The 20,365-nt window shown below is 46.2% G+C and overlaps 1 protein-coding gene across 4 annotated transcripts in view; it reads left to right on the plus strand.

The window, feature by feature from the left end:
- LOC121600558 overlaps window positions 1-20,365 on the plus strand; it is a 79,647-nt gene that overhangs the window by 15,503 nt on the left and 43,779 nt on the right. For all 4 annotated transcript variants that reach the window (XM_041929256.1, XM_041929258.1, XM_041929257.1 and 1 more), the window contains exons 3-4: window positions 700-1,941; window positions 16,529-16,608. In XM_041929256.1, the coding sequence (XP_041785190.1) occupies window positions 16,589-16,608 (20 nt within the window). In that variant the 5' untranslated portion in view covers window positions 700-1,941; window positions 16,529-16,588. The remainder of the gene's footprint in view (window positions 1-699; window positions 1,942-16,528; window positions 16,609-20,365) is intronic.

Raw genomic sequence — 20,365 nt, forward strand, 5'->3', positions numbered from 1 at the left:
AATTTGCTCTTCCCAGCAGGACCATCCTTTCATATGTTTGCCCAGCTCAATACTTCAAAAGATGCTTTCACTGTCTTGCTCGAATGGTTTCGCTGCCTGCGAGCGAGACGACTGTGAAACCTCCGAACCGAACTAGACAAACGTAACATCGCGCAGTATGATGTGTACATTAATCAAACATGAATCAACTCACTGTCACGCGACGGTTTTAATGTACTCCAGCTGTACACCATCTCTTGCCGGCGCGTTCCACCGCTCACATCCACGTACATTGAGAGATGTGTTGCCATCACCAACGGGCTGGACTCAGCGGAAAGTCACTGAACCGTGAGCATTTTACCAAATGGCCGTACTTCGATCCTAAGCTCGCCGAGCATGTGGCCCACTCCACCGTTGATTAGATGCAGCAGGAATCGAACATTGGAGGAGCCGGTTTTTCTCGGCGTGTGTGTTTGTGTCTGTACACGAAGCACTCTGCTTTACCTTGTCCACAGCGAGCCGGATTCAAGTTTTGGTTTTCCATTTTACGTTACGGATGATTTATTCCATTATCGGACGACCTAACTGTAACTGGTACTGCCGGCCGCCGTCTCGTGTCTTCCATCATCACGGACCACATCGGGCGGGATGAATCGTAAATCGCTTTGCTCGGTTACATACGCTTACACGCTTCTTTCTTCTTGTTCTCCCCGTTTTCAGATCGTCTTGAAAGGCCCAATGCGAAAGATTCTAAAGGTCGTGCTTGGATGCTGTGGAAGTGTGTGGTGCTTGTAGCAGTAGCAGCTGCAGCCAAGTAACTGTAGCTGATAAGGCTAATTAAAAGTTGGTTTTCATCGCTACTGAATTCCCGAATCGATTGATACACCAGGACGACCATCTACATCTCTGGACGCTTCTTGCAGAGCGCGCACGGCGTTTGACACTCAGTGCTCAGTGACAGGTTGCGATCGGGGGTTCGACGCCTCAAGTGTGTTACAAAAAAGGTGTCGCTGTCGTCGGGCTGTACGTTCTCAACTGACCTCCCGTAGCTTCGAGGCGAGGTGTTTTTGGGGCGGCGAGCTGAGGATGATAGTCTTCGATGACCTGGAGCACACCGTGGGAGCACTACTGGAGGCGTTGCATTCGAGCGGCCACTGCCCATAGTGACACGGCGAAGACATCGATCGAGAAATAAGAAAAGGCTCTGGAGATTTCGCTGCTGCGTACCGTACCGTAGGGCACCCGGCAAGGGCGCGAGCCGTGTGAAAACGGGAATCCGATCCATAAATCACGAAATCACCCTGCAAGGCAGAAGAGAAAACCACGGCCAATAAATAAAGGCGATAAAGAACGGCCGGTGAAAAAGCAGCATTTAACCAGCAGAACCAGTAGAAAACGAAACGAGAGAAAAGAGAAACGGATAAAACACGAAAACAGCGTTATTGCGTAAAGGTAAAGCTAAAGAACGCGGCAGAACGGAAAAGAAACCTTCAGTGGCAACAGTAGTAAAGGGTGAAATTTGGTGCGAAGCAAAGGTGAAGAATATTTCCTTCCCGTGTGCATCGGTGCCCACCGCCGGAACGCCGGACATCCGGGACACCCTTGAAAAGTGTGTTTGTGTGTGCGTGTGCCTGTGTGTGTATGAGAAAGATAGTGTAAGAAAGGTAGAGGTGTATATTTGATCGTTGGTGAAGGTGTTGGAGCACCTGTAGGTGAGTGAATGTAAAGTGTTTGTTTCGATTGAATACAATCGATTAAAATATTCGTATTGTGCGACCAGTTTGTGTGTGTGTTTGTGTTAAGATCGTGTAAGATATCGTATTTATTGCTGTTACTTGTCGGAAGTGTAATAGTACACGAAATTACGTTTATCGCTACGATCGGAATCTGATCAGCAGGAACAGTGTTGAACAATTGACGATTTCTGGGATCCATCTCGGAGTTGGAGTTTTAAGTTGGAAGGTAAGTTCAGTTTCAGATGTATGATATTTTTAATGACGAGAATTTAACCACATGCCAGAACATTTGAATCGTTTCAAGAAGATTTTAATTTCTGATTTGGAGCATTGCTTCTGGTAAAGTGGATTTTAGGGGCTTTGATTTCATACAGCTATATGTATAGTTTTGGTTATTTATAGTTTGATTTTAATCTTAATAGATGAAGTTTCAATGTTGGAATAGATAGATTATTACAAGTTTCTAAGGATATTAAACTGTAACTCCATATAGGATAGGAGTGTTCCTACTAGTAGCAGTATTCTAGTCTAAAACAGATTTAAATGAAGTCTATTTCTGGTCTAAATTTATATAAATGTCCCTTTTCATTCTCAACTACAATATCTTCCCAATCAGCTTAGCGGCAATTTAGATAATAATATAACGAACTTCAAAACAATGTAAAAAATGGTGAAGAAATCCGCACAATGACGCTTCCCAACATCTGGGAATTGTTACCATCTCTTTCAGCAGCAGCATTCTGCTGCTTTGCCCATCTTCTTAACGACCTTGCCAGTGAACTGAACTCCATACGTCACACGAAGAGGAACGGTATTTGACGTGTGTCCCCGCACCCACGGATGGCCGATCATGTCATACACCTGGAGAGTGACTCACTCCAGGACGTTGCCTTAATACCTGTCACATATGCCACAAGTCCATTCAGCTCATCTGCGCCCTGTGTAGTGAAGCTTCAAATGAGCTGAAGAAAGTGGTTGTGGCTTGTATGGGGCGTTTCTCTACCCATCCCATGCCTTGTTTGCTTCTTATCACCCGCAACTACCCGCACTTATCTTCTTCCCCCTACTGACACGCTTTGCCAGTGTTCGCCCTGCCAATCGAACGGATCGAGGGTCATCGCGATAGGTTCGGCTGATTCATTAACATCGCGCGACCTCCTGCCGCGGTGCCGCGGAGTTTCCGTGCGAAATCGACCACTAACCTTAGCGCGGGGCCCGCGATGCGTCACCTCTGTGCTGATGAGTGGAGAGGCAGGGGGACAGTGAGGGCTGGGGGAAAGAGTGGCCCATTAGTGGCGCAGAAAATGGATCTCATTCTTCGCGTATGTGCGCGTTCTATCGAGTGATGCTATCGGCGTACGTATCGTCGGGAAGAGAGTGGGGTTGTACCGGCGTGTCTCGTCGGGTTGAATTTACAAGGACCGATGGGCAAACACAAAAACAAGCGACCGATACGAAGACGTGCTTGTACACGCACATGTTGAGCGTGTCCGTGTCCTCGCGTGCCGATGTGGATACGCCTGGTTTTTTAAAAGGGAAGGAGGTTTTGGGATCGATTTGCTGAATTCAGTTGTCGCGCGCGAGCCGTACTGGCAACACTTGAGCTATTGGAGTTGAGTGAGTCGATTGAGTCCCCGTGGTGCATAGTGATGAGTGGACTGTGCCGTGTAAAATTAGTTGTGGGATATATGGAAGTTCGTTTCGTGTGCAGCTGTAGTTTTAGACGCAGGGTTTAGATTCAATATTTCTGAGAGTTTAGTGAGGTGATCAACCTGATCTTCGAAGTTCCACATCAGTTGCCCAATTTAGTTATTTCCTTTGTCCATAATATTTCCTTGTTATTTTGGGGAATACTCATGCTCCTTGAGGCTCTCCAAAAATATCTTATGTCCCATAAATATTTGTCAAAATTATTTGTTGTGTTTTCTTTGTGCATCATTTTAAATGTTTTCTTTATTTAGTGGAGTAGCGAATGAGAATCAATATTAGAAACTATACATTACAAGAAAGAAAGTTAGATGATTCGATATGTTGGGAAGTATTGTGCTATGTCATGAAGGCCTCGGATAACTAAATTTATAAAGAAGTGTTGAAGTGTTAATTATTTCGTTTTGAGCTCTTTTCCATGTGTAGTATCAGTGCAACGATATTATTTACTTCGGATCATAACAATCTTGTATGCGTTCCTGGGTACAACTCTTACAAGACATCTGCTCTTCCATGCCATCGATCTCTATCAAACTCTGACGGCTGCATCGAAGGTAACTCGAGAACAATTAAACACGTTATCCACCCATCTCTGCCCGTAGTGAAATCAGGCGTAAAATTGTTGTCCTCTCGTACGTCTAGTCTAGACACGAACCCCAACTCCCGCTCCAGCCTGTGTTCAGTCAATCGAGATAACTTCCTGGGCCTACATTTTATGAGGTGAAGTTTTTCCAACAATTTGCCTGCACCTTTCTGCCGCCCTGAACTGGAGGATACATGAGCAAAGGGAAAAAGTCAAGCATCATCCACAGAGCGTGCGCCGTGTGTGTGGATGCGTTCTAATGAATTCCTCACGCTTCGATTCCTGAACGTATCGGAGCGACATGACCATATGGAGGGTTACTCCCAGACGTGGGGAAGGAGAGGGCGGATGATGTACCCAGCTACCTCCGCCAGTCAGTTGATTGATGTATGCATTTTAATCTAATTTCTGCTTAATAGATAACTGTACCCCGGGAGCGCGTAGTGTGGTGCCGTTCGGGGTTACTGAACCCCACTTTTACTACCCGCAACGCGGAAGGATGCTGGCGTTTGCGTCCGTGTGTGACGGTGATTCTAACGGGGACAAGGGGACGCAACAGGGCAGAGCTACAAAAACCGGGTGGATTGAATAATTTCAACCCTCAACACACACAAGGGTTCGATTAATATGCATGGCGTGATCCGGTAAATAAGATATTCAAACAAGGCGCTCGCGGGCGAACATTGGGAGCAGAAGAGGAGCAAAAATCATGGCGAGGGAGGTAGGAGCACACTTCTACAGGGACTCTCCGATACGTATCGGACGAGGAAGTTGGTTTTCTGGCGCGAGGATCTGGCGGCAGCGTATATGTGAAGCCTGACACCTGGAACTCCGTCGGATCGAAAATCGATAAGCCAGACCCCAGAGGCACAGCCGATAGGCGAAGGCGGGCGTTATAACATTGTGGAGAAGCGGGCAGCAAAAAAAAAAAATAAATAAAGGCTGCATAAAATTGCTTCACATTACAGCGCGCGGGATGCAACCATCGCGTGGTAGTTAAATATAGATCAATGCAATTGCAATCGCGAACCGGGCTCGGGAAACACACACCGGCCACCGTGTTGAACCTTGCTGTTGATTCCTTGCTGTTCGCCGATCGCTGGCCATCGGAAGGGGGTCCGGTTGGGTTTTTCGTTTTGCATTTTGTTCTTGTTCGGCATTAGCCAGGCTTGGTGTGCGGGGTGGCAGGTTGCGTACGGTGAATTGGCGTGCGGGAAAGGTTAAACAAAAAGCAGGCGAGGAGACCGTAACAAAAACGGTATCCGCATGAAACACAGGAAATGCAGTCGGCACAGGTGGTTGGTTTTAGGTGTCCAGTATGGCATTGATCGAATTGCTTGCTGTGCTTGCAGCTGGAATGCAGTTTCAAGTGTGTCTGTTGCGTATTTTTACATCGAAAAAAAAAATTCTGGAACAATTCACAAGGCATTGGCGTTATATTTACAAGCAGTGTTTTGATGAACAGTTTGCATGTAATTTCATATTTACAATGCTTGTAAACAGATTGAAACCTAACGAACTCTTTTTAATAAACTTCTTAGTAGTGAAGCGATTCAACTGAAGATTGTTTGATAGGTACGAATTATGTATAGTCAGTTATTTTGGATCTAGATACAGTTAATGTATTAATGAACTGATTTTGGTTCCTTAAAATTGTCTAGAGCGGGTTTGGACACTCCTGCAGCAGACCAATACTGCTAAGTGGTTGTAACGCCGGATACAGAAGTAAATAATTAATCTTACATATTTAAAAACATCGCCAGATGTATTGCCTTAGTACACTTAAATTAAGCTAGAAGACATTATAGCGGATGTTCAGGACAATGATAGAAAAATCCTGGTATATAATAATAAAGAACTATGCAAAGTTTGATTGGATTTTGTGAAGTCATCCACAGTCCTGAACGTTCAATCAAGAACATTTAAAATAATTGATTTAACTATTCATGTGTTGAGTCTACACATCGGTACCTTTCGGCTAACAACACATCACAAATTAAAAGCTAGCTTTCAAATACCACTCCATTCGGCACTAGCAGCAATACATACCACTTTATTCTGCACTTGTAAAGCACTAGCAGGGATACATACTAACGACACTTGGCCGTAGAATTATTACATTTCCCAGAAAGCTTCATCACAGCTTCGGCTTCGGTGCGATACACTTTTGCACTCGACACCCCGCCTACTGCTACTGGAGAGATCCCGGCAGTAGTACTAATCCATTCCATTACATTCCCACTTTGCGCTGCGAGCACAGCACTCACGAAAGTCCGCCACTCTCGCTAACGATCATAGTTTGATCTCGCTCGTTAAAAAGTTCCTTGTTGCTTGTGTTCCCAGCTGCGGGAACGCAGTGGCTGGTCGGGAAAGCGTGGAAAGTTTACGAGCGTGTTTGTGTTTTGCTGCGCCGCAGCAGCGCTTGCCGGAGAATAGTTTGACTTCACTTCGCAACCCAGTTTGGGTTCGTTCTGGAGTTTGGTGGTAGGAGCGTTGAGTTTCTAAAGTCAAACCACCGACGGACTTCGATGCCCATCAATTGCAGCGTGTACAGCAACGAGCGAATGAGAGAGAGAGAGAGAGAGAGAGAAAGATCTAGCCTGCATTATTGACGAGACGTTTTCCGGAGTCAGATTATCATGGGATGGATAATAATTTGATTGTAAATATTTGATAAGGTTTTCGAAAGTTGCTGGAGTAGCGCTCCGGCACCGACTTGCTCTTGGGTGTCGTTTTGTGATGTCGCTTCTGGAGATGGTGAACTCTTGTGCTCTGGCTTTCCAGCTCACACAGTGCATCGCTGCTGATTGAACACTGCCCATTTCCAACGATTGAAAGCACACCGTGAAATCGATCCGTCGATGCCCCGAGAGATTTGAGAGCTGTCATTAGCTGTGTGCATGAATGAAATATTGATGAACGAGCAGATAGAACCGTACTTGAGGTTAAGACGTCTAATCCAAACCATGTGAACAGATCTTCCTAAGGGCTCTTTGGAGATCCACGGTACAGACGCGTTGTCCATCTTCCCCGGGCCGTTGTGAGCCCGTTTGATGCAATTTGCTTTCAAATCCTCCCGCAGGGCTAATCGTCAATGCAGTTTCGATGTCATCGGTCGACGACTGCAGGGCAGCGCAATCCCAATCGCGATACAGAATTGACTCCATCTCCTTTGCCACCGTTGTCCGGGCGAATCTCGGCGAAAACAGACGATGAGCCGCAGGACGCCGCAGGACGACGGTGCATCACAACAACCCAGCAACCCTTGGATATCGTTCGTACGCAAGACAACGCAAGAACAATGAGCAAATTTATCATCTCTGTGCCCGCGCCGCTTCCTGCCCGGCCCGGTCATTGTGCTCCCCTCCAACGGGTACGGTGAAACATGCGCCAAACAAACATATCATAAATAACGAATCTTGCTCCAAAGTGCCGTGCGATTGCGGCTCCGTTCATCCGCAGGCTCCCCGGGACTGGGAGCGGAAGGAAAGCACCCATTACACAAACGGCACAAACCTGAGAACAGCAGCAGCAGCAGGGCATCTCCGCCCGCTCGCTGCAGAAGACAAACGGGCGACGATTCCACGCACGAAGAAGCCGGTTGTTCGCGCTTATCGCCGGCCGGTCGCTCTTCCTTATTTCATTAATCATACTTTTTCGCATGCACTGTTTGTTTTCTGTGTTACTACACGAGTTATTTTTGCACATTACGCTTTGCGATGCCCATTTTTTCCTACTGCATCGGGCAACTGCAATTGCTTCCAGTCGATTGGTGGTTTCCTTTATTCATTCTATATGTTTTGTTTGGCTTTTTCTCTCATTCTTCTGTAGTTGTGTGCCACCTTACCTCGCTCCTATTTGCAGCAATTCTACTTCTGTGTACTTATCTTGCTAGTTAACTTGCGTTTGTATACTTTTGAAATGAGTTTTATGCCACTCTTTACTCTTCCCGTATTTATTTCCACCGCAGCTAGAGTAATTGAGAACGCGAAACTAGATTTCTAGCTGTGATCGGGTTTCTACTGCCGGCAAACAAATTATTCATCGATAACCAACCCGATGTTGGAACAGGGTGTCCCCCACGGTTTTGTATTTGCCTTTTGTGGTATATCGTGGCAGATTTGCAGTGCGAGAACCTGTTCCGTATTGGATCCTGAGTGCGCTCAAGCTCCAGAAGGTTCCTTATTTGTGGCGCAGCATCATGCAGAAACCCGTGGATCGGGGTCCGCTGCTGGACTTTAATTATCAATTTCCATTTATGCGCTTTTCATGTTCGATTTAACAGTTTCGCTTTTTTTTTGCTCCGATGGCGACTCCGCACCCTGTAGTATGCGCATATTTTTGCATCTGTTGCGCGGCTACGCCTCGTCTGGCGTAACTGTCTCGCGTGGTCGTGGTAGCAAAGGCTACGCATCTTCAAACAAGCGTACACAGACACGGGGCGTCCCATTTGTTATGTGACCATATCGAATGGCAAGTTGGCAATTCGGATTGCGACGGTTTGAAATCGTTTGTTGTTGTGAGTGGTGCAATTACCGGAGCACGGATACACAACTGGAAGGGCAATCATTCGGCTTCTTAGAATTGTCCAAACCATATCAACAACTCCTGTACGATTAGTTTGTTAAGACATTAAAGCTACGCAGTGTTAAATATTAAGTACTTTAAAATATTTTACTATCTACCCCAGAGTGTATCTGTGCAATCACGCCTGCGCTCAGTTTGTGCTTTATCTTCTTCACTTATAATTCAAAGATTTACCCCAGCAAGACCTGTTGCAATTCAAGAATGACATGCGCACGGTCAGATCTGACAGTAATCATTACCTTTGGACGGGATGCCAACAATTCTAGGCTACATCCTGTCCCGTACCCAGTAAGGGATGCTGGCAGCAAAGCTGCACAAATAAAGACATTCGAGTTCTTGCGGAACCGAGTTGTGGTTCCGCTTTTCTCGCATCCCGCATCGGCGATCCATGTCGGCGCTTGCCTTCGAGCGAGTGTAGCAACACTCGCAGCCGTACGGTGCTCGCTGCGCACGGTGCATTGACATTTTGATTGATTTATGGGCTTCCGATACGACTCACCTTCACCTTGCTCTGGGTATGCATGAAGCGGTACGGATTCTATCCACCCGCTAAGATGGACGCTCGCCGGTCTAACGAAACTAGGTGAGGGATTCCTGCAGGGTGCGTTCGGTGATTGATGGACGCGTCTAGCTAGAGCAAGGGAAAAAATGGGAACGGAACAAAGATATAAGGATTAATTTCTTGGTTCTTCTCCATTCTTCCTCTGTGCATCACGAGGCATCCCTAGTTTTGGGTATCGGTTAAAAAGCGTACAAACGGCAGAGGCAATTATTTAACAAGACAACAATGCTGAGGTAACATCACAATCTTATCGAATCGAAAGTTCAGAAGCTTGTTCCTGGCCATAGGAGTCTCTTTGAGGGATGAAGCAATGAGCTTGTTTGCCTGTTTGGGTACCTTTCCATGCCTGCCCATCAACCAATATCAGTGACTCATCACTTGCACTCCCATATCAGAATGCACCCAATAACATCCCAATTCTGCTGGTCCGATTTAAAATCAATCGATTTTTTGATTTATCATACCCAGCGCGCTGCATCTCGCGCAAACCCCGAATTTCATTACCACGGGCAACAACGTGCGTGTCCACCGGACAAGATACGACTTCGGTCGGTGGCCCCTTTAAACTAGGACATGGCCCCATTCTGTTTTTGCTTTTGATTGTTACAAAACACAATCAAAAACATAACACCCCGAACCTGAACTGCTGCTACGCCGGCGAAGGGTGCGGGTTGTTGAGGGGGTCTGGTTTCACTACTGCACGATGCTGCTACTGCTCATGTTCATGTTGCACCAATTAGCTGTAAGTTGACAACCGGACCGGCACGTTTCAAGTGACATTGCGCTTGCGGCATTGGAGCTTGCGATGAATGAATATTGCAGCTGCAGTTTTGTGGCTGCTACTGTCTGTTGATATATTGAGTGAATTGGAGAGTAAATGCTTGGTTTATTTCAATATTTGCTGGTAGCAATATGCCTAAAGGGCATGTTGAAACAAATGAATGTTAAAATCCTTCTTTATAGAAAGAACTGATACAAAAACTAGAAGCCGAAAAACAGCCACCACTCGATAAGCCACCCGGAATGATGGTTTTGCAAAACCCCCGAATATCATCCAATGTCACATTGCCACAGATTAAGCCCTCGTCGAAATGTGACAACATTCCACCGTCGCTCCTAGCAACGCAGATTTATCTCGTTCTGCCTTTCAATATACAGCTCCCCTGAAACAGGTCGCACACGGTTGTACAAAAAAGAGCGGTGCTTTCAGAGTAGCTGCTGGGCGGGTGAATTATCTGATCCTGTCTGTGTCCCCCTCGAGCTTGCTGTTCGGGTTTGGGACATTATGGTGGTGGGATTAACATCAACAACAACAACTCACCGTGGTGCACTTTTCGATAAAACCACTGTCTGCTTGTGGTCGGACGTTTATTTACGCTTGGTACCATGGAGGCACAGGTCGGATTTTTCGTCACCCGGTAAGCACGGACGTTCGCTTTTTTTGTCTCTAAGTGTTGCCCCTGTTTTGTCACTTCTTTAGCTGGCTTTTAGTAAAAGAACCTTTTTTTCTTTTGTTTTTTTTTTTTCTTGTAGGCCTTTACGTGTGCCTAGAACCAATCCAAACTAATGGACTGCTAGGTTGATAAATGTCTGGTTGTCGTACCGGGTGCCTGGGTTGGGTCTCTTCGCAGTACAAGTTGAGGTGACATAACGAGAGAAGTTGGAGTAGAAAAGTAACGGAAAACAAAAGTCATTCAAGAATGAAAACTACTAAACCTCTGTATTGTGGCTTAATTGAGGGCAAGAGACCCTAATGATGCCGTGTAGCCGTAGAACTATAAAGCATCTGAAGATGGTCCTTAGGGGAACTAAGAGATTTACTACGAAAGTGAAAGGTAGAGACTACTTTAAATCAAATGCACAAATTATTGGGTGAGATGAAACATTCTGGAAGCACAGCAGAAAGTGTACATCCAGCCCTTCCATAAAACCTTCATCAAGCTGTATTAGATGTTCCTCCAACAACACCGTTCAAAGTGTAATGACTTCCAAAGGCATCCGTATCATCGCTCCGTTTCGAATGGAATTAAAATTGACTCTCTGTCGCCTCTCATTGAACCTTTTCCCGCAGGTTAATAACTTCCCAAAAGCCGCCTCGTGTCGTTAAAGGGCACTCGCACCCAGCCAACGCGTTAAGCGATCTTTGCGCCTGTCAAATCGCACTTTGCTTTTGTGTCGCTGGTTCGTGTTCTTTAGCTGTTGTGTTGTTGTTGTTGTTGTTATTGCTACGCTGATCGATTCTAGCGTGAAGATCTAATGTACCAGGGGTGAAGAATCTCCCAAATGGAACACCGCTAAGCCAAGAATGCCACTCTTGGTACGGTTGTGCGGCGAAGATTTCGTTACGATCGTTAAGTGCTTTATTTTCTCACTCCTCACAAAGCGCACACTTGTAAGACGGGGGGGAGAGGAATCCGACGAGCATCCATGTTCGTGCATTAGAACACATCGCTATTTACCGTTAGCACTAGGACCAAACGATGGCGTATGTAGCGTTTTGTAGTTAGAGTGACTTCTTGTAACGGAGGTACATCTTAGGTGGTGGTTAGTGAAGGCAACTGATGATCGTGTTCTCCAATACACCTTCGTTTCGAGAACTCGTTAGAATCCATTTTGGCACAGATTAGGCCGTGCGCAAAGGCTTGCTCTGTGTGAGATCGGTCGATTGGTCAGAGCTGTATGTGCCAATGTCCCGGGATAGCTTCGCATTGTGTACGTTGGATGTACTTTTTCGCTTACTCACCAACTCCTGTTTGGGCCAAATCACTCTAGGGTGTCACAGGGGGAATTGGCACACATCTTCCCGGCCCTGCCACTGCTGGTCGCATGCTATATCGAACCGCGCCGTAGTCTGGAGTACTCGGTTTCTCGGTCAATGTTTCTCACGCTTGCAGTTTTTTTTTATATTGTGCCTGTTGGCTTTTAGCCTTTCGCTGGGCCCGCTGTATTGTCGTTAGGAAGTAATGCAAACTCACGTTCTCAGCAAGAAAGCCGCGGTGAATGTTTTTGTTTTGGATCTTGGTTTTCGCGTGAACTTTAATACATTCTTCGTGTGCACGAGAGCACGAACTGGACACTCTAGCAGCGGAACGAGAAAGCAACGAGATTGCATGTCGTCTTTGTGGGACACGGAGGGAGGCATTGTGGCGGTGCCCCCGTCGGTAGGGAAACTTGATCCTCGCGCTGGCATTAAATCCCGTTTAGGAATGTCAATTCCATCCGGAACACACGAGTCGCTTCTGCCATATTGTAGTGGCCGCCGTATGTGGAAGGAAGCTTGCAGAGCCTGTTCCTGATGACTTTGAGATGATGCCTGCGCAAGGTGACGTCACATTGGAGATGTCGGTGAGACGCGCTGGTAATCTTCATCGATCGCAGGAGGTGTTTGGTTACAACCCGTCCGCTTTGCTCGACAGCGTGTGTCAATCGGCAGAGACAAAGTCTTCAGAGCGAGGCTGCTGTCATGGCTTATGGCAGCACTAACCTCCGGGCCTAAATGTCCGGAACAATCTGCGAGCGCTCGGCACTGGCGGATGCGGAAGCGGCGATTGTAGGTGATTATTGCCCTACCGATCGGTAAATGTATCGTTCGTCGCGTATCTAGTGTCACGACACCAATAAAATCTAGAGTAATGGGGTGTTAATGTTATTTTTAGACAGCTTACATTTTGAGACCCAAGAAAACAAGTCGCTCCAAACTGTCTTAAAATTGGAGCTCATCACTTGATGTCAATCTTTTAGCGAGCGAAACATTTTTCTTGCGCATGATTGAGCTTAATTATCAATTCACACAATCATTATCTTCACTAATAAGCTTGCTTGACGCATAGCTAAAACGCGTTCGTGCGAGTAGGAAAAAGGAAAGTGACCAGTTCGGCAATCGCAATAATGCACGCTCCAAGCAATCAGTCCACTTGATCAAAGCCATCCAAGCGGGAAAGTAATTAAACATCAAATAACTCTTCAAGCCGTCATCGACGCCCCTGAGTGAATATGTCTAATGCAACGTATAATTTCACTGCATCATTACAGAGACGACGCGGCAGCCCTAGCACAAAAGGGGAAGATCTTAAAAAGGGTGACATTTGAAAAGAAGGTCCGTGCAAGATCGTTGCTAATTGAAGCATATAGCAGTCCGTTTTCGTTGCGACCAGTGGTTAGCCAACATTGTTTCTGGAGAGTATGGGGTAATAATCACACGGCGAGAGAGAGAGAGAGAGAGAAGCGCACTATTACCCGTTCGGTAGAGTGCGCATTACGCGATCACCTGCCAGGCTTTTGATGATCCTCCAATCGATCACCTGTCAAAAACGGGGGGATCTGATGCATGCCTCGGCTCGCTGTAGAAGGCTTTCTATTTATAGCAACGCTTAGTAGTTAATTCCATTAGCCTGTTCGATCCATCAGTGTGAAGCTCACTGCCATCGGTCATCAAGTGCGAGTATTAGCGGGTAAAAGACTCTTCACAAAATTTGCGCTTGCGAAACGTTCCATGCTGCTGCAGCATATTGTGTGTGCTGTTTTGGGTGGTTGCGTTACGACAATGTTTAGGACTCGATTGGAAACGATTATTAATAACAATTAAGTCAAGAGCGTTCAAGTAGCTATTGCTTGTGGTTGCCCACAGTGCGGCAAATGGATGAGGCCATCTTTTTGTAGTTGTTGTTGTTGTTAACAGTTTGCTTTCTTTTCTCGATCGGCTCGATGATCTTTTCGCTGCGATGATGAGACGCGGAGTTCCGCAATGGGCGACGCATTTTGCGATTGCGTAGCTCTTATATTTTTTTGTGCTCGCCTGTGTGTGCGCGTGTTATCGTTTGGGTCGATGCGCTAGATCAGTTCCGATGAGTTGCCACTTTCGCGAGCGCGCGCGTTCGCTCACGCCATTCCCTTTGAGGTCATCACCGTCGATTTTGAGGTTATCTTTCGTGTCGAGTTCAAAGCGAAGCGCTGAAGACGCACTGCCCCGGGGTTGAACAGCGCGTGGTGCGTGATTTATCGGTTCGGAAGAGTGAGAGTGTCTGGATCGATTTGGTACCGCTGATACGATCTCCATGATATGAACGGTCTTTCCTGCGACACGTTGGGATGGACAGAGTGGATGGGCGGACGAGACTTGCGGGTCAAGCAAGTTCATCTTCGGAGCATTAAGATCGTTGACTTCTTGAAGCCAAATGGGCGAGAGCAACAGGCGAGATAGAGGGGAGGTAACTAATGAGCTCATTTCAACCCTTCATTTCCTTTCAACTCCAACAAAGATCCAATGTGCGATCGTCCAAGGTTTCCTTTCGTCCATAATCATCGGCCGTTGGACCACTGGGAACTGATCGTTACTGTCCATGAGCGGCAATTCCACTAGCTGGAATTGCGTCAAAATGATTGACTCTTATGTCACGCCAGGTGAACTGGACCTAACGGGTTATATGCCGCCTGCTAGAGGGACACGAGCTCATTTTCAGTAGCACTTGCCGTCGCCGGGATCTTGATAAGGTCGGCGGAATATGCCTTTTTTATGATGCCGAACCTCCTCTCCAAAAGGCAGCAACTAACCGCCCATTTGCTTTAACGGAGTTCCGGTTCCAACGGAATGATTTGCAAGAACATTGAGCCTTCCCACCAATCCACACAAGAATCCACAGTTATGAAGGTTGCATTTAAAAGCCATAAGTACCGGTATGGGTGAGAACCACACACGGAACCGTCAACAAACTCACGAATCTCGTTCACTGTGACTCCCGATCTGTTTTGTAATCTCGATCAGTGTTCGCGCTAGCAGACGGTACAAGGAAGTTAGCAAGGAGTTGGAAAGAAACTGAAAATAGAAGCATGGTGTAGACAGGAAGGAAAACAAAACTGGAGCAAACAAGAAACCCGTGGCGGAGAATGCCTTGGAATCGTATCCAGAACGATCTTGATTAAAAGTAGCGATCAAGATGGATGGAATGGAGTAGTTTAGCTGTGTTCTCTCTATACACCCTCTTCCTAGTCTTATTCTATCTCTAGGCAAAATTATGACTATCCGTACGGTGGCGAGTGTCTTAATCGTATGTACATCCACACGGTTGATGAATGTAATTTTGCAATCCATCATGCCGTGGGCGCGGGAAGAGATACAGGGGATAGTTCTGAGCCGACTGAGACTGAATGAAACTGTTTCAAAGTGGTTTGGGCCGAGCGATTTGACTTTAAACGTTTCACTTCCTGGTTTGGCGTGGAGGAATGATGCCCCCGTAACCACGTGATCCGTTAGATTAAACGAAACAGTTAGACGTTGGATATCTTAATAAGCTCCAAATGGTTTTCTAGTAGTTGTGACACAAATATCTCTGCCTAGGGCGTTGAAAATATCTACATTGCTGAAGATTTGCTGGAAGAAGATACATCATGAAGAAGAGGGTCGAAAAATTGGATAACTTTAGTGACATTGGATATTAATATTCAACGACAGTGCGACCTTTACCCAGGCGTCCTGGAATCATAATTAACACGTGCGCTGAAGTTCACTCAACCTCAACGCTCAGAGTCAAACCGAATCGGATTGCATCGACTTTTAGACATCAGCTGAATTTATTGTTCCTGTGTTTGCCCGGAATTCCTGAGCTAGGGACGTTTGGGCGGGATATATAGAGATATTTTGTGCACTGGGTACGATTTCCACATTCCTGCGGAAGTATCGAATTGCACACGGTGTAACTCCAAAGTGTCATCCTCGCCTGTGATCGTCACGAGCCTCTCCCCTGCTCGAAGCCGCATCGTCAAAAGAAGGTGCGCTTACAAAGGTGGCGTACACAGTTTTATGTTTGCACTTGGTCGCTCTGGCCATTTCCGAATGCGAATGTGATGCAGATGTCTAATGTTTTTACGAGCAGCGGGTAAGTCACCGTCCGAGGGTCGCTCGCGGCTGTTGTTCGGTGTCTTGTTTCCTTCACTGGCTGGAGAATGGCTAAGAACATGAAAGCAATTTCTCTTTTATGTGAGATGCATATTCGGGGTGTAACCACCGCATCTCTCGTGGTGCAAATTATTCTCCGATCGGATGACTCGCGAGCAAAGGCGGCAGCAAGGTTGAAAGTGTCGTAATTTCTTTTCGTTCTTGCTGTGCGCATGTTGTTGGGGACGATTTACGATAACGACCTGAGTGTTCGCACGGCGGTGTGGTTTTTCATCTTGATGGATGGCGTTGAGCGGCTCACTGGTGTGGAATAAAGTTTCCTCTAAAGAACATAAACATGTGAATGAATGTACTATTTGATATTTTGCGCTAGAATTTGAAATATTGTTCAAAAATGTAGTGAAATGTTTTTTAAATTAAAAATCATATAAATTTTCTTTGCTTCGATTTCTAACGCATATTTCTCTTTCTTCTCACTACAGATTCTTGTACAGAACATTCGAATCCCCATTTATTGATCTATATTATGTTTTAAGTTGTAAATGACACCGATGCAACGAAGGTAAGTAAAAACTCGCTTGTCTTTAAGTTCATTGCGTTATTTTCAGAAGAAAAAAAAATGTTTCTACATTCCACCGCAATAAATTGTTTTCGTAATCAGTCTCGCCAACAAAGTATCACAGCGTTTGCACCTACCAGACGCTCTATTTTAAGGGCCTAGATGTTTTTATTGGGTACGACTTGTTTTGACAGTGTTGGGATGGGTTTTTTTCACACACTTTAGTAGATCTCAGCCGAGTAGCATAAACTTTTGTTGCAATCGAAGGAAGGGTTAGCACTGGGTAAAACATAAGAAATAACCTTTTTTTAATATACCAATAAAAAGTGTTGTATTATGGCGCCTTCTACTTAAAAAAATAATTGAGACAAAGCACACGATTTAAAACTGATTTCAAATAGGCTTTATCATCACCCAAACCCAAGCCACATTTTCGGGGCTCAAATCAGCTTATCAGCATACTGAGAAATTCATTCATCGTTTGCGTTTCCTACATACATTGATTGACTTCCATAAGCATTTTCCACACTCTGGTACACCTTTTTAGTCTTGTACTCCACCCGGGTAAACAATTCCGGGTTGTAACCACGACTATCGGGTTACGCGTATGGCGCGCTTCTAGCCACAAGAGAGGGGAGCAAGAGAGGGGAGGGGTCGGCTGCCAAAAACAAAAACTGTTCCATTAAAATCAAGGCACGGATAAGGGGCCCAGACGACGACGCCTCGCGTCATCCAAACGCGGCGTTGCGAAACGCATGACATACGCAGATAATTTGCGTGTTTGGTCAGTATTTTCGTGCTAAGGTCGCCGCTTGCGGGGAGGGAGAATACCTGAGGGAGACTACCTCCCCAACAAAAGCGGTTGTCAATATTGCTTGTCGCACTTTTGCGCGACTACCGACAATGAAAGCTAAAAGGGGTGGGTTAGGTTGGTTGGCCTAAAATTGGGCATAAAGTTTTGACTTTATCGGAGCGCAAAGCGGTGAACTGGAACACCGTCCCTAATGAGCAGATGAAAATAGTAGCTTCCGGAGCAATTTGTACGTGAAATTAGTGAGTCACGGGTTAATAGAGATGTTTTTGGATTTAAAATCGAGGGATGTATCCCCAAATGGAAATTGATGTCTAACTGAAGCGACACACAACTATCCAAACTTTTAAGTCTAATGTATATAACAGATTTTCGATACACTGAGTGTGCTTGTACCGAGATGGACATCTCGTTAGAAAAATGAATACACATTTATTCCACTCTTGCTCTGAACATCTCAATGTCCAACTCAATAGCCCCAGGCATCCCAAATTAGGCACCCACGGGTTGTCAGTTGTTCGGAAATAAACACATCATTACGACAGCCGCTACTCACATCCGCCTAAACAAGCGCGTCCAAAATGAGAGCATCCGCGTTTTTATCATTCATAAAGGAGATGCTAATTCAATAATGGGCGTTGGGCCACTCTTGGGCGAGACGACAACAACAACAAAAAATTGTCGAGAAAAAAGGGCCACCCCAAACCCCCAGATGGTCCAAAATATCTACACACATACATGCCCGAAAGGAAGGGATGCCAGCGCCACCATCACCTACGACCCAATTCTCAGAACGCTCCGGCGCTGTGGAATCAGGTCGCGGTGCATCAATCAAGGCAAGTGAAAAGCGCACCCCGGGGCTCCAGCGCGCGCGCGCCACACACTTGGAGCGCTTGGGGAGTCCAAATTGGCCGGGATCAACACACGCTTACGCTTTGTTTCTTCTTGTTTTTGTTCCCCTCATTTATCCCTTATTCTCTCCCCCTTTCGATTGCATCCCAAAAATTGGCTTTCACCTTGGCCCATGTGCAGCGCTAGGTCGTGGGTACCTTCTACTCTACCCTTCGTGTTACAGATATTTTTCATGCCAATCTGTGCAAAGCGACTCCACTCAGAGTTTGGGTCGTGTTGGAGTCGACACCTATCATCCGCCATCCGGCGGGAGGAAATATGTCGAACGGTGAAAGACGGAATTTGGGAATTTAAAAATTAACCCCAACCAATAATAAGGAGCGCGCGCATACCGAACACCACCGTGTGCCACCAGTGACAAACGATGCCCCGGTCGTCGTCGTGTGTCTCAAGCACGTGTTGATTGACGGCGGACGTAGCAACCGCTGGGACGATTATAATTTTTCCACACTCATTTTGTTTCCATGGGAACATAATAAGGCGAGCAGAAGGGGTCGTCGAATGGTTTAAGTACACACAGGCTAGAGAGCGCCACTACAGGCGCTACAGTATAAGACGATTGAAAGGTTATGTATTGGAAAAACCCCTGGGCAGTAATCAATGTTATCGTATTATTGAAAAATAAATAGCTTCTCGATTTTTACTACCATCACATTGGTTCACATTGGTTCCCAACATTCCCTCATCGAATTTTGAACCTCTGGCGCTGTCCGTACGGTAACCCAATTCTTCAAGAATATGGCAGGATCGTCGTTCTTGTCACCTGCCCAGACAGGCGCACTGCAGGCGCCAACGATCAGCTGCCAAAGCGTGACAACTCGTCTGCGGGAGATACAGAGGTACCTACAGAGGTACGCATAAAAATACCTTCCAACTTTCCAACAAGCGCATTCTGCAAGCACGAGACGACCAGCAATAAACTCTCCCAACCCTGCAGGAAGAAAGTAATTCCCCCTTTGGGGGGCCACAGAAGAATGGCCCTTAAATGGTCGCTCTACCATGGTGGTGTGCTCCACGGTCAAATAGAATGCGTTCGTGCGTGCCGAAAGAGTGATTCCTGTCTACTTGTGCGGTGTGTTGTGTTGCCTCGTTTTTTTTTTTGGGGTATAATTTTAGAGCGACACTTAAGCCGGCCACCTCCAGGCGGAGTCGCCATCGTTTGGTTCGGAAGATCAAGGAACGTCTCGGTGCGTCGCCTGACTGTAAATCAATCTTGGAAGGTTAGCCCCTGACGGGGTCCTCTCGACACCACCACCAAAAGGCCAAAGACAGACACACACACACACATCGCATGCACTCTATAGCGCACACGTTTCGCACACACCGCAAGGGTGAGCATTAAAAATAATTATTTATGATCTTCAGGCCCGTTCGTCCCCTTAGTCGGCAGCGTTCGGAGAAATTTATATGCATTTCGCGACGTTTCTGCATGCATCGGTTGCTGCAACAGGTCCGCATAACCGGCCGCGCGCACCGTTTAATGACGGATGCAAGGTGACACGATGAATTATTGGCGGGATGCGTTCGGTTTCGGCCCCTCCTGGTTCGGTTGCGCCTTCGCATGCCGCTATGGCTGGCCGCCCTGTTGTGTGCGCTTGTTAGGGTTAATAACATCTCACGTGTTCTGCTCGAGTGCGCTCTCTCTTCAGTTTCGGGAGGAGGGCACTTTTAATCAGGCAAAATGAGTTGAGAAAATTGTAATTAAAAGTGCGAGCCCTGGAGAAAGAGCGTTAAGGCAACATCTGCTGCTGTTTCGTTGGTATGGGGTACTGCGCGGGCCAAAAGGGGGTGTATTTATGCTGGTTTGTTATTTCTACGAGCCGCATCATTATTATACGCGTGATTGTTTACCCACCAAATTGACGCATATTGCTTTATTTATTGTTGCAATTTTTTAATCGCTACCGTACTTGAAAGGCATTTCGTAATTATAGGACAAGCTTAACTAATTTAATAGCGAAAAAGATTTAAAATTAATACTCAATTTTGCTTAGTTAAACCGTTTTTTTAGAGAATGCAATCCGGCTCAGATGCTTT

This window comes from Anopheles merus, chromosome 3L, assembly GCF_017562075.2.
Source record: "Anopheles merus strain MAF chromosome 3L, AmerM5.1, whole genome shotgun sequence".
Classification (NCBI taxonomy): Eukaryota; Metazoa; Arthropoda; class Insecta; order Diptera; family Culicidae; genus Anopheles; species Anopheles merus.